The sequence below is a fragment of the Diachasmimorpha longicaudata genome, chromosome 5, assembly GCF_034640455.1.
Source record: "Diachasmimorpha longicaudata isolate KC_UGA_2023 chromosome 5, iyDiaLong2, whole genome shotgun sequence".
NCBI classification, from domain to species: Eukaryota; Metazoa; Arthropoda; class Insecta; order Hymenoptera; family Braconidae; genus Diachasmimorpha; species Diachasmimorpha longicaudata.
The window spans coordinates 10,823,036-10,836,539 of NC_087229.1; the positions used below are offsets into that span (position 1 = coordinate 10,823,036).

The 13,504-nt window shown below is 36.5% G+C and overlaps 1 protein-coding gene across 3 annotated transcripts; it reads right to left on the minus strand.

Moving 5' to 3' along the window:
- Positions 1 to 257: 257 nt before the first annotated feature.
- Positions 258 to 13,422, minus strand: LOC135162477 (RB1-inducible coiled-coil protein 1-like). 3 transcript variants are annotated; one of them, XM_064120976.1, is made up of 7 exons: positions 12,561 to 13,422; positions 10,480 to 10,712; positions 7,554 to 8,785; positions 7,210 to 7,433; positions 6,586 to 7,045; positions 3,668 to 5,539; positions 258 to 3,565 (listed from the first exon to the last, which is right to left on the minus strand). In XM_064120976.1, the coding sequence occupies exons 1-7, from the start codon at positions 12,626 to 12,628 to the stop codon at positions 3,452 to 3,454; spliced, it is 4,203 nt and encodes a 1,400-aa protein (XP_063977046.1). In that variant the 5' UTR covers positions 12,629 to 13,422; the 3' UTR covers positions 258 to 3,451. The 3 variants fall into 3 exon arrangements, with proteins under 3 accessions (XP_063977046.1, XP_063977047.1, XP_063977048.1); XM_064120977.1 differs by having other exon boundaries at positions 10,480 to 10,688; positions 12,561 to 13,421; XM_064120978.1 differs by having other exon boundaries at positions 6,934 to 7,045; positions 12,561 to 13,420.
- Between the last annotated feature and the right edge of the window lie 82 nt (positions 13,423 to 13,504).

The following is a 13,504-nucleotide window of genomic DNA, read 5'->3' on the forward strand; positions in this document are numbered from 1 at the left end:
ATCATTTTTCCTTGGTTCCGAATGAATAGATCTATCATTGCTGTTAACCACCATTCACAAGCCCGAAATGAATAATTCCATTTCATTAATCCCATTGAATTTTCAAACTGATAACCCAAAATATTAAACTTCACTGAATCGCGGTAATTAATCCTCATTAGTTTTCCATCGTCGAAATAATTGGCCGCCGCTGTGTGAATTACTCACCTCCACCAATTACCCCTGGACAGGTGAGATAAATAAATTACCTTAAAAAATCGGTTAAAAAGTCAAATGGTTTTTATTCATATTGATGATTATTATTTCGTTCGTTTATTGTGTAACAGATACTATCACGTTCACATTGTTCTCTTTTTCATTATAATTATCTCACAAAAGTACATACGGACCCGCCATGAAGAGTCTGTAGTTACCAACCTAACATTATGAAATTACCTCCCTTGTATTTTATATCAGTATTGATACTTCGTGAAAATGAAAGATGACACAAGTCGTGAGCTCGTCGCATCGAACATAGTATTCGAAAAAATTTTAGAATAAACTTAAATTTTCACAATTCCATACAAATATTAATTTTTTTTTCTATTGTGATTCTTAATAAGACTAACCACAGCTCTCAATCGTTCGTCGACATTCTGAATGCAATAGTGCGTTATGTTTCTAGATCATTAAAAAAAAACATTAAGCTCACAGTGATCACTATTACACTGCTGAAATATCAAATACACTTTGTTAATCGTACCTTTACCGTCACGAAATAAAATTGCATAGATGCACAAATCAGCACAATAATAATTTTCACCAACATTTCCATCACAACTAAACATATTTATTCAATTATTAATAACCTGCAGATATTTTCCACGATATAATGTATGAGTAATGAGAAATTCAAGTTTTTTTTTCCATGGAACATCGATGAGTAATAATTAACAATAAAGAAAAATATTGGTTATAGATATGTATCGATCTCGTCATAAGTCTCACTTGAATATTTCAAATGAGTTGTTGTTGTTGTTCAAATCGATAATCAAATTAAAAATATTTTTCAATGCTCATTTAATCAATAATGACAACCAAAATATTTTCATTATTCTATTAGTTACTAATGAATCCTGGTACACTGGTCAAGGGTTATCGCAATATTTTTAACGATAATAATCAGAACCTACAACTTTCTTATACTCTATGAAGCAGTAATTATAGGAACACATAAGTGAATACTCTTTTAATTAATGATAAAATTATCTCATTAATTGTATATTTTTAGGAAAGGCAAAATAATGAAATTAAATAATATAACGTATATAATTTTTTTTGCATTAATCATTAATGCGTTTCTGAAATATTAATAGTGAAAATTATTTTTCTGCCCATTTCCGCAAATATAACACAGATAAAGTTACTCAGCGGGCGTGAAGATAAGGCAATAAGATCTACAGATTTACGATTCAAGTGAAAAAATAATCCACTAAGATATCTCACTACTCTACTTTGAAGAACTAATAATAATAAAAAATGAAGATCATGGTTTTCATCATTTTTTTTCAGTTATTTTTGGTTGAGAAATGAGAAGTGTATAACAAGGCAATCTACGTGGTAATGACTATTCCTCAAGCGTGAGACATTCGGAGAATAATTATTGTTAATCTACTGAAGGAGTTACTTTAGCAGGCGAAACTTTCATATTTCAATGTTTTCATCTAAATTATGATATCACGGTTATAATAAACCCTTTTCAGGCACGTTTGTTTGATATTACGAATCTGAAAGCCTTCACACTTGGATAGAAATCAATGAAAAGTCTGCGAAAAAATTAGTAAATAAATATCATGAATCGAACACACCAAATGATTTAATTTGTGATGGATAACGCATAATTAACATCAGGTACCAAAAATGAATAATTCCTCTCAGATGAGTCGAGAACCACCTGTTGTATGACTCCCAGAAGAAACATTTTTAATGCACCGAATGACGCCAGAAATTTAATATCTGTGTAAAAAATTTATAAACTTTAGATTAGTATTTTATGCTTGGAAAATTCTGTCATCATATCGATTCATTAAAAAAAAAAAGTAAAAGAAAAGGAAAATAGCAAAACACTAGGCGTTTGATCCATGACTCTCATTCTCACAAAATCTTTTATTCTTTCGACCTCCTAATCTAGAAAACAGTGACAATAACTTAGTATTTAAAAACGATGGAATCTGATTAATCTGCGATGAGAAAAACGAGAAGAATATTTTTAATTCTGACTGCAAGACAATGTGACGAATCAGGACGCTATTTAATCTGTCAGCTACAAAAAATTTCTACCATTGCTCCAGAAAATCACAGGAATTATTGATCCCTGGTAGGTACGGTCCTTTGACATCAATTGTATATCAGCATGAAAATATTACCCATAAATTGATTGGAGGGGAAAATAAAAGGACAATTTGGGATTCGAGATTTACAATTAATAGACTGAAATGCCAATCTATGGGCAAATTTTTCATCTCAAAACCCACAATTTTCAATAAAATGGGTAAAATGCACGAAGTTCATCGGATACTTTCTCCTGCATTCCATTCGGTCGTCAATCATTTCCACAGTTGAAATTCAAAAACTACGATTGAAGGGTGAAAAAGGTTATTATAGTTCTAACGATCACAGCTATTTTATATACGATTTGTTATTTCACGAACAAAAAGATCTATTTGCGTGTGCTATTTTCAAATGGTCCTTAGAAAGATTCATGATTGTTTCTGAATATTCTTTAATAACTATTCAAATGTCACCCATGATCCAATGTTTGAAATACGTTAATAATGAATACTTTTTTTTTATTTTTCAGTTTTATTTGTGAGATCTATTGTAACTGCATATACGTTGAATATTGTACAATTGCAAAATTACACACATGTATCATATATGTAATTGTGAATAGTCAGCATCTAGCTCACCACACGTATGAAATAGTTTTTTGTTTTCTATTGAAAACACACAGCTTTCTCTTCATTTTTTCTGTCCGATCTCGTTATTATTACTCAAATTGTTTTTGCAAAACTTAGCGCTAAATTTGACATTTTTGTGAGGAAATTTATACTCTTGTTAATAAAAATTTAAGTAATCTTATTTTATTTCGTTTTGCTTTAAAAATTCTTTATGCAGTCCATAATTATCCAACACTCCAACTCTATCACAATAAAACGCCACTGCACATCTCCATATTGGAGTTATTTATTTATTTTTAAATAAATTCGTTTTATCGCGAAAACGAATGAAAAACTTTATTTGCAATTTCTGATCATGCTTACTTGAAATCAGCACTTTTGGATAACTACATGACACGAGTATGCAATCACAGCGCATTCTATTTCATTTTGTTTTTTTTTTCTGTGATTCTGATTTAGGAGATTGATTTTTGATTCGGAAATTGTGGTTTTATTGATTTGTAAAGGTTGACTCACTGCTGGCTCGTGTCGGAGGATGAGGTTGTTAGATCCAAGTCTCGCTGGATTGGTTTCACACGGACTCGATAAAATTTGGTACCTTGAGGAACATGGTAACGATTTTCGGACTGAAATAAGAAGAAAAGTTTTTTTTTGTAACATAAAATTTTTCGTAGTGAAATTTAATTCTTAAGTTATAATAAAAATTCGGAAAATTATACAATAAGTACCTTTTTCGCGTGACAATACTGTTTATCAATGACCTCCCCAAGAACATAAATTTGTTTGGGTAGTCCGTCGCTCTCCCGTCTGAGTTTAAGCGTATCAATACACTCAGAATGCAAAAAATACATTGTCCGTGATTCCTGTAGAATAATATAATTGCTATGATCCGTGTCCCACAAAACAATCACCGAATCGCCAGGGTTGCAGCTATTAAGACTGATGCATGATTGTTGAAAAAGATTGGTGGTGCTCTTGATGAGTTTCTCTCGATATCTGAAAGTAGCATCCTGTCTAATTTGATGATCAGAAGAGCCAGCTTCAGCGCTTCCAGACTCGGAAACAACAGCCACCGAAGTATTCATCTCTTTGTCACGTCCATCAATGGACGCGGAAATATCAGTGACAAAGCCTCGCCTAGAGCGTTCTTTGACGAGTTCTACTTCTAGTCGGATTTTATCAGCCTCGAGACTTTCGAATTTCGCCTCGATTGCCTCCTTGGACTCCTGGACCACCTGCAGAGTGGCAGCGAGTCTCTTATTGTCTATTTCCAAAGACTCCACACGTCTCGTTAAACATTCAGCAGTATTAGCCTCCAGTCGCACTTTCTTGGATTCCGATACGTCAATATCGTCTTTGCTGATGGACATGAGGGACTTGAATCCGTCATCCACCATCGCTTCAGCACTCTGGCTGATTTTTATACGTCCCTCGGTGAGCTCTTGGCGAAGTTCGTTTCTTTCTGCCTGTAATTCCTGTAGTTGTGACTCTCGTTGTTTCAGGACCTTTCTCTCTGTCGCCATTTTCTTCTCCAAACGATGTTTTTCCTCTTCCAATTTCTCCACTTTCTCGGATAGTGTCTGGCGCATGCGAGAATCATCCTCAGTGAGTCTTCTTATTATCTCCTGATATTTCTCGCATTCCTCAACCAAGGCAGTTTCTCTTATTCTGTGAGCCTCAGCCTCCTCCCCCATCTGTTTCTCAACCATCCTCAAACCAAATTGCAACTTTGCCTCGAAATCAACCGTTTCCTTCTCAATGGCTTTTCTGACAGCATCGACCTTCTCTGCAATGAGATCCTCCTTAGTCTGCGCCAGTATAGCCTCATGATTTATAAGCTCAATAACATCAGGCCTCTCGATCTTCTCAAGACTCGAGTCGCTTGGACTCCTCTCCATAACGGTCGACGCAGCCATGAGTTTAAACCGACTTCTGATAGTTTCTAATTCAGTTTTATGCTCCATTTGTAGTTTGTCTGTTGCCTCCTTCAACAATTTCAGTTGATCAGACCTGGCATTGGCGAGATTATCTTCTAGCTCCTTGACATTCTGCCTACACTGCTCCAAAGCACTGGTCAGTGAAGCTATCTCCACGAGGCGTGCCTGATTATTCTGCTCCAGTGAATTCTCCTTATCAATTATTGCTTGCTCAATGGCGTCTTTTAACTGCGCCTGAAACCCCAACTGAATATTCCTCATTTCCTCCTGTTGAGTGTCCAATTTTTGCCGCACTGTAGCGACCAAACGTTCGTGTTCAGCCAGCTCAGTGTCTTTATCCATGATAGAACGCTTCAAATTGTTTATCTCTTCGTCACGAACTCCCAATATCTTCTTGGCATCTGTTAATTCCAACTCGTGATCAACTGTCAATTCTTGCTCACGTTCTCGTAATGCCCGTTCACACTCTCGCGATTGTACTGTCAATGTCTGGCCAATACGCTCTGTCATCTCGTGAATTCCACACTTATTATCATTAACTTTGTCCCTGAGAACTGCCAATTCGTCACGAAATACTGTCACCGCGTCGTTCATGGCTGTCTTCACCGTTCGAAGGATCGTCCTTAGCCGTTCAACTTCGGCCCTTGTGTTTCCGAGATTCTCCTGAAATTATAAGGTAGAGAACATATTGTTGGAGAAAACAACAGAGAAGTATTTTGCATCAGTCAATGCTCTTCATTTTCACGTGCTCAAGTTCAGTATCTGCTGATGGTGGTAATGATAGTGATAGTGATAGGAATGGGGGAGATATTTTATTTATGAATTATGTGGATTAATTTCAATTAATTAAACTAGTGTAGAACCGAGCACCCTGAGTTTCACAAAATTTGTTTTCATTAGTAACAAATAGTGTTGAGGGAGGGGGGGGTGTATATATATATATATATATATATAATGTGTGTGTGTGTGTGTGGCTGTGTGTGTGTGTGCGACGGCATCAGCTACATCCTGAAAAAAAAGGCGACAAAGCGAAGAGAATAAGTAGATTCGGTTTAGAAACTTTAGTTCTTCACAATTACTGTTTAATCGATCAGTTTTGCAAAGATTCGCCCGAACCTAAAAAAACCCTTTCTCGTTTAATGGTGGTTTTGGTCGTGTTTTTTATCATCCCCATAAAATGAAAACTAAGTATATTTAGTTTAAAATCAATCCGCAATTTCATTCTAGAACTTTCTAGATTTGCGAACACTGAAGGTGAGAAACAATGATTACTTGCTTGTAAAGTTAATCCACTCTTCCTCCCCGTGAATGTTTCAAACTACTGGAGCTAAGGAGAAATAAACAGCTGTAGCTGATTATTTATTCTAACGGGAGAAAAATATTTTCACGAACATGCTGAAAGATACAAGAATTGCTGAAGAAAAATATAATTATGGATTTCTTTATATCTGAAGAATAATATCTCAAATAAGTGTTGTTTTACAAAGAGAGATTCATCATTTCAGCGGCACCATTAAACATAATTCGTAAAAATATGAGTTTGCTGGACGATGTGGAATTATTTAATGCCCCTAGATATCAAAGTAAAAGAAGAGAACGAATAATAACAAATTAAATCTCGAACAGTAAACAAAAAAAATATGTATATTATTCACAATGGCTGATTTGTCGACTGTGATCTTTTTATCTGGAAAATTTCGATCCAGTACCTGAAGAAGATTAACAATGGCCTGATGATGACCATCACTGTGATGCTCGCTGAGACTGCTCGGCAAGGACTCATCCATGTAAAATTCAGTACCCAAAAAATCACAATTTGTTGCTTCCCCGAATGGGCTGCTATCTCCACTCTCCAGCTGTCCGTTGGGCTGACTGAGCTGGCCGTCGCACTTGGCATTTGTCAGGGGATTGAGTGGGTAGGTACTCGGTTCATTAATTTCAATGCACTCGATTAATGGGCACAGTGCAGTTGAACGATTAAAATCAACGCGCGAATTTAAGGATGACATGTTAGTGGATATTGAGGATGTGGGGGACACGCTCCTCGAACCACCAACCTCCAATTGTTTTGTCAATTTGTCCTTGGTCTCGTAACATGTGGGCTTGCCATCTTTTCCCTGAACTATTTTCTCGAATTCCTCGATGTCAGTCTCCGACTCAAAACCAACTCTGTGAAAATAAAAAATTTTATTCGTTTTTTTACCATATTTATACAATACATTTGGAAACCAACAAATACAAATAAGTTATAAAAGAAGCTTTTAGGTATAAAAACTACTCATTTTTATAATTCCTGAAAATATATATTTTTTTAATAATTAATTGAAAATTACCTGTCAGGGGTCATAGCAATCGTTTCTCTCTGTCCTCCCTTGCTATCGATATCCACCGGCATTAACGTGCTCTCTTCCACCTTATCCTTGCATCCATCTCCACTTCCTTCATTGAAGCTTTTTGACAAGAAGAACTGGGTAATGCTGTTCAAATCAGGTGTGGAAACCGAGCCAGCAAGATCAGGCAGCTGATGCTTCAGAGACTGCATATCTTCAGCAGTCAACTGCCAAAAAAGCAAAATTAATTTCAGTCGATAAAGAAAAGATAATTTTAGATAAATAATTGAATTAAATGAATTCACCTTAAAACCCGGACAGTGCTAAATTATTAGTGAAAAAATTACCTTAGGCAGTTGGCTATCAAAAACCGTAGGAGCTTGAGTGGCAAAAGGGGGTGGTGTATCCTCGAGCCCGGGAAATAAAGTATTCAAGAAATGTCCCTCGAATTTGCTATGAAATTCCCTTCTTTTCTCAATCTCTTCACTGTGTACCGTGAGTAATTGACAAGCCAGATTGCTCGCCCAAACGAGAAACGCCTGAGAAAAAGTTCGCCTCCTTACAACCTCAGAGACAGCAGTGACGTACATATGCGGAGCCAGATGAATTTGTTGGAGCACTTCCAGATGACGCCTTAAACGTTTAAGATTTTCGTGATACATAACGAGCTTTCCATCAACCTCCATCATTTTGTTCTCAACATAAGTGATCCACTTGAGTCTGTGATAGATATTGACAGAGAGTTCTTCCTTCGCTCGGGTACACCGACGCCGAATGTCCCTCAGCTGTGAATGATTTTCCATCATGACCATCAATTGACGCCTATGGGAGGCGCACAAATCAGGAAGAACACTGGGATCGCCAAGATTATTGGCACGTGTCTGATTCTGCAGGAATCCCTGGGCCAATTCTCCCTGCTCTTGAACGAGTTTCTTTGTCTGATTCAACAGTTGTTCAAGAGCAAAAAGCCTCTCTCCCAGGCCCTTGATTTCTTTCATTTCGGGGCGATTAGATCCCAGAATGGCAGCGCCGACATCATTCTTCAGTGCCTCCATCATTCGCTGGTCAAACTGCTCGAGACCTCGGGAGCATTGTTCAGCAACTTGTTCGAGACTACTCTGATTGTCTTTAGCCGAGATCCAACGGAGGAGACTCAGAACCTCATCTGGATCGTCCTGGTGTTCTTGGTGGTCCGACGATTGTTCATCCGGGCTCAGGAGACCCTCTGCCTGTGCACGAAGGGCTGGAAGAATTGGAATTTTTGAGAGGGTTCCTAGGTCTGTGTTGAAATTGTTCAACAATTGCATGTGTTGCTCTCGTTCTGTCAAATAATGTGTAAAGCTCTGTTGGAGTAAATCAGCCTTGGATTGAAACATCTGAGTTATATCCTCCAAATTGGCAACCACAGCAGCCCAGCCCTGTTGTTGAAGATGCTGATCATGCACAAGTCGTTCACACGTTCTTGTCTGCTCTCTAGCAATGACACAACACTGCTGGGCCAACTGTGCTCTCGCGACAAGGGTGCTGTACGTTGCCGGCATCACCAGAGATGCAGTGATTTGCTCCACGAGGTCAACATCTGAATAGTAAAATAAATCGCAGTAATTGTAATGAGAGACAAATTAATCCTTATAAAAATATTGTGATTCCCAATTTTTTTTATATTTCATATTTTTTTAATATCTTCGATCAAAATGTGAGGATCACCAAATTCATTGATTAATATTCTTTTATTATTTACTTTTAAGAGCACCAACTATATTTATAGTTTAACTGGCGTAATGGAAGATGAAAAAACTCCAGTTCAAAGTTGACCACACCTTTCCCATTTTTCATTAAATTTCTTTTGATCATAATAATAATTACATTTCTACCATGGAGCGAGTAACAATATCAATATCTTTTCTCCTTTTGTCTTGAAGTTATTTTACAGTAGTGTTGATTGCGTGGCTATTTAATTAGGTACAGGGTTCACAACATTTATATTTCTATTACATCTGACAGTGGAAATGAGTTATGAGAACCTGTGCAATAATAAAATGAGTTTTGATGAATAATTTCCAAAGAAAATGGTATGATGAAATGTGTCATAATAAGTAGAGATACAATCATTGAGATCTTGTTCACAAGTATCTACTACTTAAATCATCAATTATATTGAAGAAACTACTTATTAAAATGAGATTGACTGGCTACAGTAATGCCAAGAAATATTATTCATAAACGAATTAAATAAATGAGGTTCAGAGTGTATCTATCGCAATTTGTGTCATTTGTGATGATCTCATAAGTTATTTTAATAAATACTTCAATTAATTTGACCCCCGAACTCATTACGAATTCGGTCAGCTGATAATTCATTGATCAAGCCAAGGGTCATTGCGCTATCAATCACTCGACGAATTCACTATGCGATATTCCTAATTACTCAATCAAGGTGACAAGCCTAAACGGCGGCGATAAAAATATATTTTAAAAGTTGTGAATTTTTTTTCGATGTGAGAGTATCATCAAGTCATTAACAGAATTTTCACCTATTCTATCGTGATCCACCATTCTTTATCACCGCGAGAGTTACGCAATGATTGGGTATGTCCTCGATCCACGATCACAATACACGCGCGCTATTGGATTACGCAGCCGTCATTTACTGGAATCTAATGTGATATCTGTATTACTTGGATACACGATCAAGTGGTATCACTGTGTGAGTGAAAATCGCCACTCATTTGGCGTCACACAGTCTGCTGTCCCCCGCTCAATGTTGGCATTCTGAGTTGCAATTCCAGCCTGACGTATATTTAGAATTTATTATAGAATGAGAAGAAAATGGAATGGGTATTGTTAAAGTGCTACATTACTTTCGCTTTGTGTGAGATTGGGGGAGAATCAAATAGAAATGATATCCTAAGCGATTGAAAATAAAGTGTTACTCCAGTTTGTTGACGAAATTGCTGAGAATTCTCATTCAGACTCTTTCTATTACTTCTTATTTATTTGTAGAAAAACGTGGATTTCGTCGACGGAAGAAAATGGACTTGATAATGGATTTACGGAAATTAGATGGACAAAATATTCCAAATAACTGAAAATGATATGGTATTACCTAGTGTATAATATCGATACTGCAGTCTTTACACACAGTATTCCGATGTTACAATGTTTCTTAATTATAATGAGTTAAAACTGAATATTTTGAAATTATTTCCAAGTTTTTTGACAAAGCCATGAATGAAACTAATGAAAATCAATATTCAGATCAAAACAACTCACCAGTGCTGTAATCAGTGTGCGGTACAGGCGGTACTTGACTCTCGATAGCAGCTTTACTGAACAAATAAATTGGATTAGTATCAGTGCCCGCTGAATACGAGCAAACTCGTGCATTAGGCTCCAAACTTTCGCCACCGCTCATCAGGAGCACTTGGTGAACAGCAAGTACTCCGCATTCACGTTCAATAGCCTCCTTCAATTCCGCCACACTGAGAGAAAGAATATGAAAAATCCTACAATTTTTATTGACCTTTCCTTCGGTCTATTAAGCTCGGTGGTGGAAAAATTAATTTAAACTGATGGGAGAAACATAGATAAGTGGGAATAGGGTTATGCATAACTAGATCTCGTTTGTTAAATCCAAATGTCCTATTTAACATGAATCCAGAGAACAACAATACCTGTCAATATATTAATTTCATCTATCCTCACTAATTTTTCGATCGATAGAACTACAAACTTATCGACGTCAAATAAATAAATAAATAAATTTCGTTCCCGAAAAAATTAGTTATTTCTACTGAAAATTTATCGAGCCGATTGAATAACGTTAAGGATAGTATCAGCTGCGGTAAATGAAGAACAGCTCAATTTTCTTTTCAATGAGAAAATAAAACACTTTGGATATGTATATTCTGTGGACTAGAAATTTTAGAAAATTAATGAATGAATCAAATTTCAATTTATCTCGTTAGATGGGGTTCAACGAAATCTGCCTTTAAAAAAGACACAATGCTATTCGAAATGACGATTGATTCACTCTTTATCGAGGTTGGTTGTAAAAAAAAATATTTTTCTTAAATTTGGAAGATAACGCATCATCTACATTTAATTGACGTTACCACAAATATACTAATACGCATGCAAAGCTCAGTGGGCTGTTGCATCAACGCTTAGACATACATCCGTTACAAACTGTCGCCAAGTTCTCGATAATACGTAAGCATCCTTGAATATTTCATCAGAAGATTCATGTACTAGTTGCAATTTTACCGGAAAAGTCGTGGCGTAATTGCATATCGATAGACATTGATCCCAGCTGCTTTTCTACTCACTTTTATTATTTTTCAATGTGATTGTTTCAGTTGAAGTCATTCGAAAATGGGAACACGTGCCACTAACATTTTGCATATCAAATGACTGAATGATCAATGCTATTCTAATTGGGCATTTGGAACAAAGCATGCCCAATAATATTGTATCATGATGGCAATTGAAGGTCCTTTCTATTTGTACTATTATTGGAAATATCATACGTAATAATATTGAACTATCAATGTTATTGTTTAATGAAACGTTCAAACAATACTTAGAAATATTCTTCCATGATTATGAAATAATGGCTCGTTTTACAGATGAAAAATATCTATAAATAGCTTGACCCTTCTGTTGTATCATAAAAACTGAAGAAAAAAAAGAAAAAAACCAATAAGTTTACTTTTCACTCTTGATAGAAAGGACTTTCAATATCTCTCCACTTTCCTGGACACTAAATATTTTGCGCATTCCATACTCTTTACGATATGAAATAAGAAAAATCATATAAAAGAAAAAAAACTTTCATTTCTTTTCTGTCCATGAATTTATTTCAATTGCACCTGAATAATGTAAAAAAAAACTATGGGGGAACAACTGAACAAAATAAGCGTTTTTGAAATTTATTTTAATACTCATATAACTCGATTAAAAATCAATAAAATGCACTCTAATTAGGATTTTTGGAAAATGGAAAAGGAATATCGCCTTCCTTCAGGTGTTTGCAATCGTTGTAATGGGGGGGGGGGGGGGGGGGATCGGCTCTCCAACATTCGGACATGAAATGTTCCGCAATTCCTTACGTTCCTGTCTGTATGTTGCTTAATGTTCAAATTTTCCAATCCATTTTGATTTAAAACAGTACACCAGTTTTTCTCTTGCTCTATCCATCGATATAAATTAAAATTTGATTTATTCATTAATTTTATATGCTTAAAATGAAATCCAAACAGATTTGTGGATCATTTAATGAGGGTTAATAATCATTATTTGAATATCGTCAACTGTTTCCCAGGGCATTAATTTCATGAAAACAAGCCAATTACCTTTGGAGTGCAAGTTTGATGTCAAAAGTCAGAGTAGCCCCAGTGTCAACATGGAATATGTACAGCATTTTGTATCTCCTCGTTTCCCTTTTCAAAATTTTCCTTATTCTCTTTAAGACTGACGACTATAGATGTTAGTCAGCTCAGTTGGGGCCGTACCCCACGTTTCCTACAGTTCGCGAGGACGGCCCCCGTTGCCCAACCCTTCATCTACCACCAATGCTCCTCGTTCATCAGTACTTCAGTGCGGAAAAAATATCAATTTACAGGGATCTCCACAGTTGTCAAATACCATTCAGCTGTAGTGGCGTGTTCTAGGAAACTGTTTCTCCTCCGACCGCAGGGACAAAGGAAAAAACTCAATGCCTGATCAGATGTGTCGATCAGCTGCTCGACGAATACAAAACAAAGCACTCACGCACTTGCTCATTAACTAACGACAGTCACTCTGTGCTCACCTTTCCCCAGATTTCACGGAACAAAGTCACCCACCGACTATTAATTTCCACTGACTTATTAATAACAATGATAAATAAACACCAACGAATTCCACTGTTATCCCCCTATCCTGAAGAACAAAGCAATCTGCGCCACTCGTGCGAAAATGAATGCGCGTAGAAACAAAGGGGATCAAGCCTTCAATTCACCTTAAATTGTTTACACCAGACGTTTTTAGAATTATTAAAGTTACTTGTGTCTGTCGTTTGCAAAAATCAATCGTTTCCAGCGCTTAAACAAATTAAACGCGCAATTGGTTTAGGGTGAATCAATGCTGGCGCAGGTAGAGCACTAGTTCTGTGTGAAATAAATATGTGTACGTGTATTCGTGTATGTATGTGTATGTGATGTGTACGAGGTGGACTGGCAGAATTGCTTCTGACGCTTCGGACGCATCGCGTCGCCAGCTGTTTACTGCGACCAGCGATTGGAGCGCCGTAAAGCGT

Coding starts and splice junctions, on each gene's coding strand:
- LOC135162477 (XM_064120976.1), bottom strand. CDS start 12,628: ATGCTGTACATATTCCATGTTGACACTGGGGCTACTCTGACTTTTGAC. Junction 7,046..7,209: donor ATTGCTATGACCCCTGACAG/GTAATTTTCAAT, acceptor TTATTTTCACAG/AGTTGGTTTTGAGTCGGAGA. Junction 5,540..6,585: donor CCATTGTTAATCTTCTTCAG/GTACTGGATCGA, acceptor TTATAATTTCAG/GAGAATCTCGGAAACACAAG.